The 18,157-nt window shown below is 38.0% G+C and overlaps 1 protein-coding gene and 1 non-coding gene across 3 annotated transcripts in view; both read left to right on the top strand.

Annotated features, from left to right (window-relative positions):
• Positions 1-5,966, top strand: part of LOC126481575 (kinesin-associated protein 3) — a 206,948-nt gene extending 200,982 nt beyond the window's left edge. The window contains exon 17 of one of the 2 annotated variants that reach the window (XM_050105432.1): positions 5,427-5,966. In XM_050105432.1, the coding sequence (XP_049961389.1) occupies positions 5,427-5,598 (172 nt within the window). In that variant the 3' untranslated portion in view covers positions 5,599-5,966. The remainder of the gene's footprint in view (positions 1-5,426) is intronic. The other variant, XM_050105434.1, reaches the window with a different exon arrangement.
• Trnaa-ugc (transfer RNA alanine (anticodon UGC)) lies at positions 936-1,008 on the top strand. Its single transcript has one exon. It is a non-coding gene; the product is annotated as a tRNA-Ala (tRNA).
• Positions 5,967-18,157: the final 12,191 nt, after the last annotated feature.

Below are 18,157 nucleotides of genomic sequence, written 5' to 3'. Positions count from 1 at the left end.
TATTATTTGGGCACAAATATATACTGCTACAGTAAACCCTCATTAACACAAATCTCAAAGAACCAAAAAATCTAGAGTTCATGTTTAAAATAAATCATGTTTACGAGGAACTCAAAATTTTAATTTTTCATTGATGTTTTTTCTACACATTAACCATTTACAGTATATAAGCACTACAGCAAATTACATATATCATCATAGAAAACACTACTGTATCTCTTATTCCCTTATCTAGGAAAATTAAAAAGAAGGTTTACAGTGTTACACCAATCCTTTTAACAACAATAGTTTGCAACAATAACACAGAAAATGAATGTGACAAGGAAAAAGGCTCGCGTTAATTACCGGTATTGTACTGTAACTTGAAAAATGGTACTCGCAGATCATTTTGTGGCAAAAAAATCTTGTACGTTGTGCTGTTGCATATGGGACCAAAGTTACCTGTAACTTCACAGCAGACTTACTCGTGGGTTCATAATACTAGTGACCATTTCAGATGTTGCAGCAAAATGTTGAAAGTGTTAGAGGCATGCAACACTTCCTAGCTGGTAGGCAGAGTAATATTGTCCTCCCCTCTCTCTTATGATGACATTTCTTGCATATCAGACACAATTGTCTTTACATCAAAGGTATTCCCAGGTCCACAATGCTTTGTAGAATATTCCATTTGTTGGGTAAAATAGTATTGTTACCACCATCTAAGTTTTCAATAGGATTAGTGTCTTTTGTGTGTACAGGGTTTGCTAAAACAGTTTCCATTGTGTTATGATGAAGTGGATTTCCAGAATGTGACAAAAGTTTTTATTGCATCAAGCACTCTCAAAGTAATTATTTCCATCTTCTTTTCAGCAATGGAAATTGCAGCTCTCGCAAGTTGCTTGCTAAGACCTCTATATAAGGGCAGTAACACCTTGATCCAAAGGCTGTAGATACCGAGCGAGGTGGTGCAGTGGTTAGCACACTGGACTTGCATTCGGGAGGACGACGGTTCAATCCCGTCTCCGGCCATCCTGATTTAGGTTTTCCGTGATTTCCCTAAATCGCTTCAGGCAGATGCCGGGATGGTTCCTTTGAAAGGGCACGGCCGATTTCCTTCCCCATCCTTCCCTCACCCGAGCTTGCGCTCCGTCTCTAATGACCTCGTTGTCGACGGGACGTTAACCACTAATATCCTCCTCCTCCAAAGGCTGTAGATAACTTTTTATATTTGATGGGAATGGGTGGGGGAGGGGGGGGGGGGGGAGAGGAGGAGGGACTGGAGCTTCACATTAGTTAAGACAATATATATTATGAGCTCTAACATTGTGCAGTGTTAGAACATACCTATTCTAGGTTACTGTTTGACTGTATAAATGAAGTCACTTATGGAATGACGACCTGTCGATTCATGCTTTCTTATATTGAGAGTAGGTGTAAGGTAAAGTATCAGTGTCCATGTTCTTAAAACAATGAGGTTTCTCAGATTTACTGATCATTCAAGGAAGGTGTTTATCACTACTATCTGAATTTGATACAAATACTACAAGTAAGCACTGTTTACTGACTGCTTCACCATGGCACATGTTGCCTTTTATTTGGAGGGTGCGACTTGGGAAAAGACGATATGTAGACATCACACAAGTTTTATTTTTCTCTCACTTGGTCAAATTCATGCAGCCTGTTTTTTTCCTCCTCTTCCATCAGCTTCATTTGCTCCCTCGCAAATCACTGGTGGTGAAATTGAGCAGCTCATTTTGAACCAACCAACCAACCAGCAGAACAACTGAAATTGCGAGTGTCTAATTTTTTTTTATTTTTTACAGTCTTGTTTGCTTTTGACTCAAATGTAGGTTCAGTTGAAAGTACTATGGAAGTGTGCATGTGAAGTAAAGTTTCAACATATTCTTGCTTAGCACAGTGCAGTCGCATAGGTTTGTGTCTGGAACCGAATGCAGCATTAAGAATTTCATGGTCTTTAAGTATTGCGGATAAAGTAGGTTTGAAAAGTGCATAGTTTTCTGCAATCCTGTGTTTCTCCAATACACCATGGTCTACTTCCTCTAGAAGTTTCAATTTTATTTGCAGATCTTTGCTTGTCTGCTTTGTCTTGGCTATCACTCCCCTCTTTCTGCTTGCAACTTTAATGTTACTCGTAATTGTTCCCTTTTATAGAACAAAAAAGCGTTGCTGTCTTTGTTGATCATGACTGCCAAGCAATATCATCAAGCAGCTCTAGCAGTAAAACAAGGGAGGGGGGGAGGGGGAGGGGGGAGAAAAGCATTGAAACTTTGGGTTAAATGATAAAATCTAATGATTCAGTGGACTATAAAAAAAAGTTCATAATTCATGCTGAACAAAATTCATGTTAACTGTTGAAACTTTCTATAAGATCATGTACTTTGGTGCCAGGGCCGCAGTTTTGTTCATACTAACTGAGTGTTCATCTTAAGTGAGTTCATGTTAAGGGGAGTTTACTGCATTTTCTTTATTCATACTCCATGGATAACTGGATCACATACCAATTTGTACAAAATATTTGATCAGGCAAACGTCCACAATTGAGAAACGTGTAGCGCAGTGAACATAATTACTAAATTTCAACATGAATACACACACATTCACTTACAGAAATGAAACAAAACAGACACACTATTTAAACCAAGGAAATGAACAAACTGGTAATGTGTTACTGCAAACAAGGTTGATGATACAAAAAAAGATAATACCAATATGGATAAGGAAATTAAAGCTTTCTCCAGTTCCATGTTCCATACGTCATATTCACAATAAACATTATGATATGGAATGTGTTCAAACGAATAAAAGATTGAATAGACAGTTAAAAAAATATTTATGTGTCTATATGCTAATCAGTTATAGGATTGTAACCTAAATACTTATTCAGGAATTGCTCTATGGTATTTAGGGAATTGTTTTCTTTAATCTACATTTGAAAACACTTCTTGTTTCTCCAAGACATTTTATTTCCTTGGGCAGATTCTCAGAGAGTTTTGTAGGTTTAATCCAACAATGGAAAATCCAGAATCAAGTAAAAATGATATGACAAGGATAGATTGCCACTCACCACATAGTGGAGGTTGTTAGTGGCAGGCAGGCAGGCACAGTGAAAATGACTGTTAGATGTTATCCAGCTATCGAACTTAGTCCTTCATCAGACATAGACAGCAAAACTCTAACACTTTCACATAAGCAGAGTTCCCACACACATAGCAACTGCCATCTTTGAGCACTATAAGTAACAAAAGTTGCACAAATGTTTGTTTCATTCTTTTATGTCCCAGAGTTAGACTGAGCAAAGTGCAGATAATTTTTTCTTCTATTATTATACCAGTATCATCCTAAAGCTCCGAAAGATTGCTGACAACAAATTTCCTCGAGTTGTAAATGTACTAAAAGCGAGTTCAGTATTGCCAATTTCTTAAACAGATGCCTGCAAGATGTATATGTGTGAACTCCACACATTATTCTTATCAATAGTGTAATATAGCTGCAATGACATCATCACAAAATATACACCATATCAGCTTAGCATCATACTACATATTTAAAATATGGTGTAAACTAGGCCACAGTGCTGGCATGGCTAGCAGTGGTATAGGGTACTCTCTGCCATGCACCATACGGTGGCTTCTGGAGTATCTGTGTAGATGTAGATTGTATTTTTTTTAAATTTTATTATGTACTCAGTAAGTAACAGCCTCAGTACAAGAGGTCTTTTGAAATCAAACTGTAATTAACTAAGTGTCCCATTACTATGCAGGTGGATGATAAGAACTGATTACGTTATATTCTGGAGAACACAAACACAAACACACACACACACACACACACACACACACACACACATTGGAAAATGATACAAGGAGTGGTACTGACTGATGGCTGATGCAATTTCTGTGTGTTGGCTTATGCTAGCATATTGTTCTATATCGCTTTAATGAATGGACATATGCAAAGACCACTAAATTTTTAAATTTTTACCACCAAAATCAGCAGACATGCAAAGAGCAAAAGTTATTGAACCTAAGTGTGTAGGAAGATGCATAAAGTCAATTTATAGTTCAAGTTTTTGCTAGTATGCACCTATAGACTCATTAGCATCGTTTTACATACTGTCATCCACCTACAGTTTTACTGTCCATGTTGCTTCCTGCCTTGTACAGGTCTGCATGAAATGTGTTTTTCCTTGGTTATGTGTGGAGCACTTGCTTTTTGTATGTTCTGAAAATGGTGCAATGTAACCAAATTGGTTTTCTTTGATAGCAGTATAGCAGCTCTGAATTACCTACTGAGCTGCTCCCTCTAACAATGAAATACTGAAAATTTGATATGGCCCTTAAAGTGTTGGGGAAGAGCAACATTATTTTAAAGTATTTTCAGTTTCATGAGAACATCCATTTTTTATTTATTTAAAATGTGGAGTGTAGTATGTTTAATCAGACATAATTAACATGTGTCTTTTCATTTATGTGACTGGAAATTAAGGTAAGAGCAATTTCTCATCTTCAGAGTGCTTGTGTTTGCTTACCTGTTCAGGTGCTCAGAACAACTTTCCCTGTTTACCTTTTGCACATTTTACCTAACTGGTTTTCAATACACACTCAGTTCTTTTTCTCCACTAAATGAAATGCCAATTCTAAAAAATGTTTTATGATAATGGGAGTTGTAGGAAGGAAAAAATGAACAAAAATTTGGAAAGCCACTCACTCACCTCCAGGTATTTCATGTGAGGCACATAAGCACCAAATGGCAGCAACAAATGCCAGCACAGCAAATTCTCTGCCTCCTGAGAGCCACCTAAAACAGTGAGGCATTTCTCGCTACTAGGGTGAGCTAATCAAGTATAATACACTCGAATGAATATTTTAACAGCAATTTAGGAAACCTGGTACAGATATTTTTTTAATTAACAATGTAATCAGTAAGTTAGTCTTGAGGTCTGAATACCAAAAAGAAATATCTATAATCTAAATGTTCTAATACACTGAAAATGAATTTACAGAACGGCAAGGAAACTCTCATCCATTTATGAAAATTGTTCCTGTGAATGTGTGATATGTAGGCCAAATTTCATGACTGACTGGTGTTATTGTTTTGTTATTATTGTATTTCTTCAGGCAGTTGTGAAGTAACAAAATCACCTTCTGCTTCTGTGACTGTCTGAAGCTTTTGCTTAAGAATACTGTGGAAACACTTTTTTTTCTTTAAATCTTTTCACCCTCAATCTACTTCACTAGCATGCATTGTACACATGAACTGCATGGGGATGTGAGGAAGGCCTTCACTGGATTGTTGATGTTATATGGCTTGAATGGGGGAATCAAAATATAGAAATAAAAATTTAAAAACTGTTTAAAATTTGTCAGTTTGATATATGTTCTTGACAGCACAAATGAAAATGTTTGTAAACAAGCCTTTTTTCTTAGGTATGCTCATGATATAGAACCGGACCTTGGTGAGCCAACATCTTTCAAGAATGCAACACAACCATCTGAGAAGTCGTCAGATGAAGTTATCAGGAACAAGCTCAACAATCTCTTCCTGACATCAGAACAAGATCGCTTGGATGACGAAGAGTCCAAACATGTGATGATCTGAGATGTCTCTTTTTTTATGTAGCTTTACAATTCCTTGTGTGCATTTGCTTATAGCGCTTGCTTCCAAGCAAAAGGATATCATCCTCATTCTTTTTTTAAAAAAATCATTCCTCACTATTGCAAAAGACATAACATCACAATAAGTTTAAAACTGTAGCTAAGCAATATGGGCTACTGAATATTTGAGCTTAAAGAATACATGAAGTAGTTTGTGTTCCTGTTCAATGCACTAATGTGTAGTCTGTAATCTGTCTTTTTACACTGTTTTACTTTAATGTTGTAACACCATTCTAGTCATTATTGTACTGATGTGTTGCCATAGATTCCTTGAAAGAAAGATTGTGTGTGAAATCACACACTTCAGAAAAAAGTCAGTATTAGATTATTATTTATTTTTATGTATTTGTCTTAGAATATTATTTATATGGAATTAAAAAAGTGATTTCAAGGATGCTGTAGTTCTTTTTTATATTCAAATCCCACCACAAATGACAACATTCTGAGATGCACAGTGAATCAGTAATGGTATTACTAAAATGCATTAGCTACTAAATTTTGTTCAAAAATATCTGTTACCTTTTCTGTTATATTATTTAGCCAAAACTTCCTATTTTAACAGTGTTGAATCCATTTTTAAATAATGCATGAAGTAAAGATAAATGATCACCATATAGTCGAGGCATTGAGCAAGTCTAAAAGTATTGCTGAGTTTCTCGATACTGGCCTTCAGAGCAAACACAAAAATATTCTAACACATATGCACAGTCTGTTCAAAATTATTTTAGGGTTGACATCTATGAAGGAAGTAACGGGATTGAAGCTCATGAAGAAGGCATAGCACATATTCAGTCAATCCCAAAACACCTGTAACAAAAGGAACCACTTGCGGTCATGAGACCCCCCCCCCCCCCCCCCCCTTATCCCTTCACCAGTTTCTGCTTGCACTGTACTGTAGTTTCAGGCAACTTGCTGCCCTGTGCAATCCTTCATTATGCTTTTATATGTTATTTGGTTTCCTTTATTGAAGTTGTGAGGTTAATATTTTATCTGTTATTGCTGTTGTGTGTTGCCTGAATGTCATTCTCTTGGCCAGAGGATTGGCACATGAGGTCAGTCAAGCTAAATGGTTTGCACATCAACAGTTATTCCTCATAATGCTGCATGCCGTACTGTTGTTGTTGACTATACAGCTACCATGCCAAAGCAAAAAGAGGAGATTGACATTAGCATCAAAATGTTAAATTTAAAAGTTGGGAGCTTATGGATCTAATATCTTTCCTTAACCCACAGTTACCCTTATACAAAATCAGTGAGCCGACAAAAGCATTCAGTCATTAGGCTGGCACCTTTTCGCTGTCATTTCAAATCAGTAGAATTGATACTGACCCAAATTAAAGGTTAGGTTATCAGCAATAGTAATAATAACAGGAGCATCTGCACAGCAAAATTATATTTCCGTAAGTTTTGACTATTAATAAGATGGCTGTCATTACCAAGTGAGTCTGAAACAAAATCATCTCAGGAACTCAGTCTTAATTGTACTCACAAAATTCCTCTCACTGTTTGTGTTATAAATGTCGCAACACTGAGGCAGTGTGTTATATTATCACTATTCTACTTTCTTTCAAGCTGGTAATTTTCCTCACTGCAGTTAAGAGGTATAATTATTTTATTACGATAGAAATGGGTACAAAGTTTGATCAGAAAACATACCATCAGGTCAGGTATGAACGTAGCACTCTGGTTCTCGTAGAAGAACCATTCGGCTGCTACAAAGGTTGTGGTGTGCAGCAGAGCATCTTATGTTAGAGATAATTAAAATTATCTCCTGTTAGAGATCTCTACAGAGTTCCAGTTTTGACCAAATAAAAGTGAGATATATTCTTAAGGTTTCATTTACATACTGTGTTCACATAAATTTGAAAACAAAAAAGTTTCCTGCATGTTGATTATTTAGTAATGTAGTTAGAAAATGCATTTTAATAAATGTTCTGTATATTCTCTTAAAAATTTGAGTTTGCGAATAACACTAAAATGGAACTACAGTGCTGCTGTTCAGAAGACATGGATTCCAGTTCCATCTTTGTACATCCAATATTTTGAGAGTTTGTGCCAGCAGAATGAAATGTGATATTATGCATGTGTTCTGTGCTGGAAATGGCAACTAAGTTCTGCACCTCCACGTCTTCCTGCCAAAGTGTCAATCCTAAAGTAATTTTGAACAGACTGTAGTTACATAATTCCTAGTCAACTACATTAATCCAGCACTACAACCAAACTAGGGTGAGAGGTTATGTTGAGTGGCATGAGTAAGAGGAGTAAGGAAAGTATAGTGGAGAGATGAGAGGCTGATGGCTGGGAAAGAAAATAAAAAAGGGAATGAGATAATAAACTAACACCCATGAGTCCAACTGGGCACAGGCAGAAGAAAGAGAAGATGGCGCACAATTAAATGTAGGTGGTGGAGGGGACGAGTGGGAACAGAACAGAGGAAGAAAACCATGGAGAGAAAAGCATAAGTGTAAACTGATAGAGCAAAATAAGAGGCATGGGGTGGGGGTGGAGAGGGGGTGTGAGATGTCTATTGACTCGAAATGTTTGTTATGAGGGCAGTTCATTGTGAAGCAGCCATTGAAATCAATTATGTTGTGCTCAAAAGCTTGCCCTGCAACTGGGTGGTCAATATGTCCGTGGCCACAATAACCATTCAGTTTTGGTGGACTGCTGCTTGGTGCTCATGGCATCACAAAAGGCTGTGCAAAAATTTCGGCAGTGTTGGTATGTGATGTGAGAGGTTTCATGTGTTGCTCTTCTTCTAAAGGAGTAGTATGTACCCATTTGGCAAGGGTTTGGATCAACGTATTTTGTAGATTGGGTAGGTGACAGCATAACAATTTGTGTAGATGGTAAGCATTATGGATAGGGTGATAATTTTAAGCTGAGCAAATGGTGTATGAAGTTGTTTCAGTCCTTGACAATGTTGGGTTATGGGGGAGGGGCAGTATTTCTTGCAGCTAGTTCAGATTAATGGGGGTGGATGGAGAATTTCAGACATGTGAGTATAGCATGGGTGATGCGACTGTGGACTAGATTTGGAGGATAGTGCCTGTTTGTGAAGAACTTACAGAGATTTTCAGCGTACGTGCCACTAGAGACATGCCATACATGGATCGCCAGACTCTTTGGAGAGATGTTTAATTGTGGAAGGAATGGCTCCTATCAAAAGGGAGTTACTGTTGATGGTTGGTGAACTTGACATGGACAGCAGTTTTTAAGGAGCCAACAGAGAAGTGATGATAAACATACAGTACGTTTCTACACTGAGGTGAGGAGGGTTATGTGAAAAAGATAGGAGAGAAGGTATGGGGGAGTGAGGATAAACTGCCTTGGCCCTAAGTCTGATTCATAAAGATAAAATGGTACATGTAAAATAAGAGGTAAGTAATGATGAACATGAGAACTGTGACATTGAGTTTTATATTATTTTATTCTGCATTTCCTTACACAGACCTGATGCTGAAGTGATTATTACAGTATGACTGCCACAGCAAACAGGGCTTCTCATGGATATTGTAGATCCAATGAAATAGTTATAATAGAGGGAAACATTCCACATGGGAAAAATATATCTAAAAACAAAGATGATGTGACTTACCAAATAAAAGTGCTGGCAGGTCGATAGACACACAAACATACACACAAAATTCAAGCTTTCGCAACAAACGGTTGCTTCATCAGGAAAGAGGGAAGGAGAGGGAAAGACAAAAGGATGTGGGTTTTAAGGGAGAGGGTAAGGAGTCATTCCAATCCCGGGAGCGGAAAGACTTACCTTAGGGGGAAAAAAGGACAGGTATACACTCGCGCACACACACACACACACACACACACACACACACACATCCATTGCACAGACAGTCTGCTTGTGTCTGTGTATGTGCAGATGGATGTGTGTGTGTGTGTGTGTGTGTGTGTGTGTGTGTATATATACCTGTCCTTTTTTTTCCCCCCAAGGTAAGTCTTTCCGCTCCCGGGATTGGAATGACTCCTTACCCTCTCCCTTAAAACCCACATCCTTTTGTCTTTCCCTCTCCTTTCCTCTTTCCTGATGAAGCAACCGTTTGTTGCGAAAGCTTGAATTTTGTGTGTATGTTTGTATTTGTTTGTGTGTCTATCGACCTGCCAGCACTTTCGTTTGGTAAGTCACATCATCTTTGTTTTTAGATACAATAAAATAGTTATTTATATATGTCTTTGCTGGTAATTTATTAGAAATGTTGGTGTTCTGACTCCGTCATTGATACTGGGAACAGTGGAAAAAAGGTGTTGTGGAACGATGATTTTCAGTAAGTGATGATGTGAAACTCTGAAGCATACGTGTAGTTCTAATGGATGCCTGAATGTGTTGTGGTTACGATGATTTCAGGTAAGGACATATGACAGAATTTTTTTATGAACATTTACCTGTGTGTGAACACTGCTTCATGAAGGAACATCACCAGAGGTTAACCTGATTCCAGCGCAAGAGTCTCTTTGAGATCATTTGGTCTGAGGACTGCACTATGTTCGAATACTGTACTGTGAATGTTTGTGTCGTCACTAAAAATGGTTCTGCAGAGTATTAGGATTATGTGTGTCTTAGTGTAACCATCTCCCATAACCTGTGAATCTACATTGGTGACTCCCAATGATCGCCATCACATAGAAGTTCATTTCTGACAATTGCACAGTGACAATGCTGCCGACGTGCTCACATTGTGCTGTGCAGCTTTCACTGCAGACACCATAATTCATCCATGATGCCAGTCACTATGGATAACACTGTGATTGCAGGCCGTGTAACACTCTCTTTGACAGTTTTACATCAGTATGCGACAACACTGAACAGTGGAATCAGCAAACAATGGTTTGTGATTTTACTTGGAACTCCACTCCTTTTGGCAACCAGTTCACACCCAAGTCAAGATGACCCAAGCAATTGGGCACACCACACTTAAAAACAATTGCCCCACAATTCATGCAGTTGGCTACATCACCTATCACCATCTACCGTGTGCCGCATCGTGCTGCTGTCAGACAATATGTACCCCATTGTAATTCCCATCGTGGCAACCCATCAACTACAGGTCCTATCTCGAACTACTGCCTTTCACACTGGACCAACCAACATTGTGTTTCACCATCATGGAAAATATCGTCTCTTTTAATTATGTGGTCAATGACACCACCAAGTTCATTACATTCCTAAACCACTTAGTAGAAAAGTCAGACATAATATTTGTGCCACCAACAGACAAGCAAAAACTGCTCTACCTCATCACCTCAATTGCTCCCCATGGGATCACATTCACCGCATCATTTATGACAAAATACTTAGTGATAAAACACCATCACTGTTATGGTGCTATCTTCGACGCAGATTGACACTCATCGCATGCCCGATCACACCCTACGGACTCAGTGGATTGTGAAATTTCCTCTGCAAGTACAAATGGCTATGCTTGCCCATGAGCATGAACCCCTGGATGACATCTTAACTAGTGGATCGAAATCATTTGATCATGCAACATAAAGAGTGCGTCAGTAATGTAGACAACAATGGTGACAGGCATGACCGCAGTTTCTACAGCTGCAAACACAGTGGCCAGCCAACCCTGAGCTGCGCCCACTCTACCTGATTATCACTGTGTTCGACGCCACCGCATTCAGCCAGAGCAATGACTTCTGCAGAACATCAACAAACTCTCACCTTCCTGCCATCTGTGCCGTGCCTTTGCATGCACAGAACCACACCTACCGAGTCGTGCCCATGCAGCCATGACATGCCACTGGCCTCACGGTGCCCAAGCCTGCCCAGAACACTGCCAGTTGTGTTATGCCCAAGCAGCTGCAACATGCAGTCAACCATACCACACCTGAGTAGAACTGCTCCTCCTGGTATCCTGCAACATATATTGCTACTACCTGCAACTGCAGACAACCATGCAGTTTCCCAAACTAAACGCCTGGTTTGCTGGAGGTGCACTGGAACATGCTGGATATTTAAGTCTCCTCGACACCCACAGAGACAGTGATGGATCACACTTGTCATGCCTATTCCATAACAATATGCTTTTTGTGTGTGTCAACTTTACACCCTTGACACAGATTCCAAGGTTGGCACTATGCTGCCGTCTTTCCATCACCTGTCTACATACCTATTCATCTCCCCATGGCAAAATCCATTTTTATAGCTCACAGGTTCACGCACACAACCATGCCACCATCAAACAATTCACCTGGACATTCCTCATCACCTGTTATTGGCACCGATTTCTGTGACACTTCAGCTTGATTCCAGACCTCTTGAGCAACAGGCACGTCCACAAACTCTGTCTACAGTATCTCTGACATAGCCCCTTCAACGGCTCAACGAAACAGCAGAATCCTCCCTACATCCCAACCCCATCCACCCAAGGACACTCTCAACAACCATCAGACACTTCGGGAGTGCATAAGTATGATCAGGCAGTTGCAGAATGTTCACCAACTTTATTCTGATGCACATGAAGTAGAATCTTCAATTATGTCATGACAATGATGCCATCAGGGACAAGATTAAAGACATCTAACACAAATTCTTCATGGCATAGCAGACCTCAACCATCTTCACTGACTGCCTCCACATGTTGCCTCCTCATGGATTCCTCACACACAAAACTCTGACGCGATCCCTCTGTCGCCTCCTGTGAGGACGCCCACAATCTTTTTTCCAGCAGTCATTTTAAAGATTAGTATGGTACAGCTTGCTTGCGCATTTCTTGCCAAATTGTTATGTGATCCTCCAGCGGTATGTGTAAGACACTGTGCTGTTATCAGCAGAACAATGCCTAATATCACCACACACACCTGCTCCAACAGAAATTACTGTCCTTTTTGAGCTGAGACAAATCAAAAACTCAGTGCCATTGGATTTTACATCCAAATCACAACACTCTAGGTAATACCTCAGAAAAACATTCAATCCTCTTGTTTGATTCAGAGCGATGACAAAGATCAATTTGTAGATTTAGGTGGCACCAAAAATACCTGTTTTCTAGCAATATTGTGGGAAAGAATGGCGTTAATTAGATTATTTTCAGATGATTCATTTATGGTCCTAATATTTTCTCAGCTGTGTTTATCTGCTTACTCACTACCTTATACAGGGTGTAAAAAATAGTGTGTACAGAATTTTACAGTGTTTAGAGGAAGTAAAAAGAAAAATTTGTTTTATGAGACTAAAATGTCATATCTGCACCATTTCCGCTAGGGATCTGTGCTTGTTTTGAAGCTAATGATTAGATTAGATTAGATTAGATTAGATTAGTACTTGTTCCATAGATCATGAATATGACACTTCGTAATGATGTGGAACGTGTCAGGTTAATAAAGGTGTCTATACAAGATATTACATTACACAAAATATTACATGACACTTAATTATTTTTTTAATGATTATGTTTGGGGACAGTGCTCAAATTGCTGAGTGGTTAATATTGCTGAAGAAATGTTGCTGAAAATGTAGCCCATTTAAATTAATGCAGACATGGCATCTGCATGCTAATGATTTTCTATCATTCCAAAAACAACCAGGAATAACGGCTGCAGTATCAGCCAAATAGCCAACCAACTCTTCTGGAGTTCTATCGGCACCTTGTACACCAAATACTTCATCTCCCCCTACAAAAAGAAGTCAGTAGAAGGTCAGCAGCATCTCCAAAAAATATTCATCACACAACAGTTTGAATACTGCCTCTGAACACCACTGCTGCCAAAACTTTCATGGACACCTTGCAGGGAAACGGCACACAAGTGACATTTTTATCACACAAAGAAAAAGTTTCTTTTTATCTGCTCTAAACGCTCTAAAATTTTATATAAGACAACCACATCTGAGAATTTGGTTAACTGTGGCTGCATCCAGATTTGGTAAACTCAGGATACAAGATGAGTAATTATGGTAGCATCCTCTCTTATTGTAAGCTCAGAACATACTCCAGTAACCGAACTCTTCTCCGAGTGCATATCGAACTCTTCTTCGAGCCACTGACATGTAAATCAATGTTCTTCTCAAATTGTGATGGATTATTAATTTCATTAGCAAAACTATGTATTGTGATTGCACAGTTAAAATGCCTAATTCGTTGAAGAGGTACCTACATGACATTCATGGGTAAACACCACATTTTATTCTCACTGCTAAGTGATGAGTCATGCTAGTAAATTATTCTGTATGGCATTATTGAGCAGAAATATGCAAAATATGTCAGGAGGTACATAAGTTTGTTTCCATGATTAGCTGTTATATGAATACCAAATGTAACTGAATTTTATTGTTTGAGATACTCTTCCAGTTCAAGTTTTCATCAGTATGTACACCAAAAAATTTAGAGCATGCTACCCAACTTACTGACCTCTGCTCATGTGCTACATCTATTGTTGGTATGACTCTATGTACAGAACTGAATGTGGTGTGTTTTTAAAAAAAAAATTTAGTGAGAGTCCATTTTCAGAAAACCACTTAATAATTCTTTGCAAATATCACTAACAAACTCCTTCAGTTGCTTTCTCTCTGGTGCAGTTTATTATAACATGTATCAACTGGAAAAACTATCAATTTTGCTTGTTGAATATTAAGTGGAAGATCATTCACACATATAATGAATAGGAGTGTACCCAAAATTGAACTTTGTGGGGCGCCCTTTGTGATTTTTACCCCCATCACTAAAATTTTCTACATTTCCAACATTGTCTGAATTATTCAGCACAACCTTTTGCATTCTGTTTGCCAAGTATGATTCAAACCAGCTATATATAAAGCCTTCAAATCCGTAAAGCTTGAGTTTTTCTAAGAGGTTATCATGATCTGCAAAAACAGAGGCATTTAATAGATCACAAAAAATACCAGCTGAAGATATATTATTGTTTGAGACTTTTTGTATTTGATGAGTGAATGTATAAATAGCATCCTGAGTTGAGCAATCTTTCTGGAATCCAGCCACTGATATGTTCAATAAATTATTTCCACTTAAGCGTGCAACTACTGTGGAGTACATTACTCTTTCACATATTTTGAAAAAAGATGTCAGTAAGGAAATTGGACAATAATTAAGTCTGTTTTGTCACTTTTTATTATGAAGAGGATTAGTAATTGCATATTGTAACCAGTCTGGAAACATTCCCTGTACCAGTGATGCTTTGCTTATATCACTAAGGACATTACTTGTTAAGTTGGAACAATTTTTCAGAATTCTGTCTGAAATACTGTCAACCTCACAAGATCTTTTGTTTTTCAGATTATATTAATTTTAATGAAGGATGTTGGTGCTATTTCTAGTTGCTTAAAGTTTTGTGGAATGACATGCTAATATATTCTCTTGCTTCTTCAATTGATTTAATCCTATATTTGTAGCTATGTTTAGAACATGATTGTTAAAAGTACTTGCAACTTCTGAATTATCAGTCACAACATTGTCATTTACATTCGTGGAGGTATGTACCAGCTATGCAACTAATTGAAGGCAGTTTGTTTGTTGTCATACTTGTTTCGCTTCTTATATTAGAGAAGGACCATCAGTGGACTGTAATACATGTTTCCTTTTATACACACAATAAACGTTTTATGTGGTAAATATAATATGCTGCTATATTACATTTTGCCTTGTTTTTTAGGCCAGTGTCAACTTTTGTAGACAAATTTCATAATGTGAACTTCTCGTTCGGTGTTACTTACAATTTCCATCTCTGTTAACTCATGTGAATTTGTGCTAAAAAAGTTTATTCAAACATTAAAAAAAAAAAACAGAAAAACATGGCAAAATATAAGATTTTATCTACCACATAATATGTTTATTGTATGTATAAAAGGAAACATGTATTATACGCCACTGATGATGCTTCCCAAACATAAGATAAGAAGTGAAACGCGTATGGCAATAAACAAAATGCCTTCAATTAGTTGCATAGACGGTACATACCTCCATGAATTTAAAGTAACTAAGGGAAAGACAGAAAAAATTATGAAAAAAAATTACGATTGTCATTTAGTTTAACTGTTATGGAATTTTGTACAGTGACTGGCTGTCCTGTCTCCTATTTGACAATGTCCCATGTAGCTTTAATCTTATTATCTGCATTATTTATTTCTGTCAGGACATGCTTACAACTGGACATTTCAATAACTTTCCTTAAAATACCACAATGGTTTTCTGTAATAGGCAAGTAATGTCAGATCTTTGCTTACTCTGGCCTTTACATAAATCTCCCTCTTCCTCTTACGTGAGATTTTAATTCCCTTAGTTATCCATGGCTCATTTGTTCTTTTTGTAATGGATCTGTAGGATAATTTTTTAGGAAAGCAACTTTCAAATATTAATACAAATTTACAACAGAATAAATTGAATTTGACATCATCATCTTTCTACATATACCTCATCCAATACCACCACTTTTAGTTTACTCTTAAAACATTGTATCCTGCTCTCATTAATAAACCTTGCTGCTTCATATGAACCTGCCTCTGGGTTGTAAGGTGCATTACTGTTTATTTCCATTAACTGTGCATCATGATCAGATAGCTCTTTAGCAACAGGGTACACATTAATTGTTTCAGCCTGAGCACTGTCTATAAAAACATTGACAATCAGTGTCCTTCTATTTTGCTGCACGAGTTGCAAAATTAACTACTGAAATTAGATTGTAACCTCCAAGTAATAATTCTAGTTCATTTTTTCTATCCGTATCTCTGAAGAAATCTACATTGAAGTCTCCACAAACTACTACCATAACTGTTTCTTCTTGTCTGACAGGTAGCTCAAAATGTATCTAAATTCCTCATAAATAACTGGAAGTTTCCTAGAGAGGATCTGTATACTGTTACAATTATCAGAGAAGTATTCTGCATTAACAACTGCACAGAATATTTATACAGCCATATGAAACTGTCTGAAAAATCCTTCTTTGGGATGTTGCTCAACTTTCCATAACTTTGGCCTGAATGTATGTTATGTCATCAATGCACTGACCCTTCATGTGAATTTCTGCATTCTGTCATTTTGTGCTAGCTTCATATTGATAACACCAAGTCTCATCACCCATGATGATTCTTTTCTAGAAAAGAATTTTCTGTGGTTTGCATTTTAATCTAGTTGCGGCAGGCATCTGTCCACATGTCATTTATGTTCGGGAGTAAAGCTGCATGGGACAGACTTTACACACACTTTGTCCTTCAAAACATTCTTGAGGATATCTTGAACACTTGATTTAGGGATGATGCTGATCGCGATTTGTGACACAATAGTGCTGACACACTATGGTTGCATGTCCATTGCTTAACAGTGCCTGCTCGCAACTGACTGGTCAAATGCACATCAGCTGTTTACAGTTGTTAGTTCAAGCTGGCACTGTAGTTACTGCACTGATGATACACAAGGAACAAAATCAGTCTCAGAATTTTTTGGATGGGCAGTGTATTCTTAACCAACCGATTTACCACAACAGAAAATGATTATTTTCAAGACACTACATTATAGACACTTCATTATAAGGTGCAGTGGCCATATGCCCACAACTTTGACTGTAGTGCTCTGTGCAAGGGAGAATCCACACTATAGTATGTAGACTGGTTAATAGCTGAGAACAACCCACTGGTTTGAAAGTCAGTAGAATGTTTTTCACTGTTGCCCACACAAAATATTTTTGTGGCACCAGCAACTGGAAATATTATTAATGTGCAGCAACGGGAAATATTATTAATGTGCATTGGCTGGTGTCATTGCATAGTGCCTGCCACGGTATGACTGACACATCCCGCAACGTGACCTCTGTGTAAAGTGAGCATTCCCATCTGGGATGCAAAGAGAAACAGTCTCGGCAACATGGAAACAAAGTGTATCGGTGGGAACAACACCTGGTAATGGCCAATGGTTGTAGAAAATGCAGTAGGGTGGCCACTGCTGAACAGGATTCACGTTAGAGTCTGTGTTGGAAACTGTATGAACTGTATTACTTCAGCTCTGGGCAACAGTGGAATGTCAAGGTCTGTGAAAAAGTTTGTTGCATCATTTAAGATAATTCAAATACATGTACAATTCACATAATAAGGAGTCAGATTTTGTTAGAGCTTGTGTGCTGATCACCTTATTTACAGCATCTAACTTGCGATGTTCTAAGAATTCTAATCTTGCCTCTACCATACACATTTTGTTTGAAAAGTGCTCATGCAATAAAAATATTTGCCTTGTTTGCCCACATGCATCCTTGCCCAAAATGTGAGATGTTACATATATCAATACGTCTGTGGTGGCATCCATCTGCATGTCTGGAGGAGTTACTAAACTCTGTTTGACTGAAACCTGTTTTCATCCACTTGGCTTCCTCACACACTTTTCACTCTGTGGCAAAGCAAGTCAATAAGTCATAAAGGAAGGAAAGAAGATTGGGTGTAACATCCCATCAACATCAAGGTCGTTAGAGGTGGAGCATAGGCTTGGATTGTGACAAGAATGGGGAAGGAAATAGGCTGTGCACTTTCAAAGGAACCA

Source organism: Schistocerca serialis, chromosome 5 (genome assembly GCF_023864345.2).
Source record: "Schistocerca serialis cubense isolate TAMUIC-IGC-003099 chromosome 5, iqSchSeri2.2, whole genome shotgun sequence".
Taxonomy (NCBI): Eukaryota; Metazoa; Arthropoda; class Insecta; order Orthoptera; family Acrididae; genus Schistocerca; species Schistocerca serialis.
Note: the sequence above shows the minus strand (reverse complement) of the source record. Positions and strands in the feature narration are given on the sequence as shown.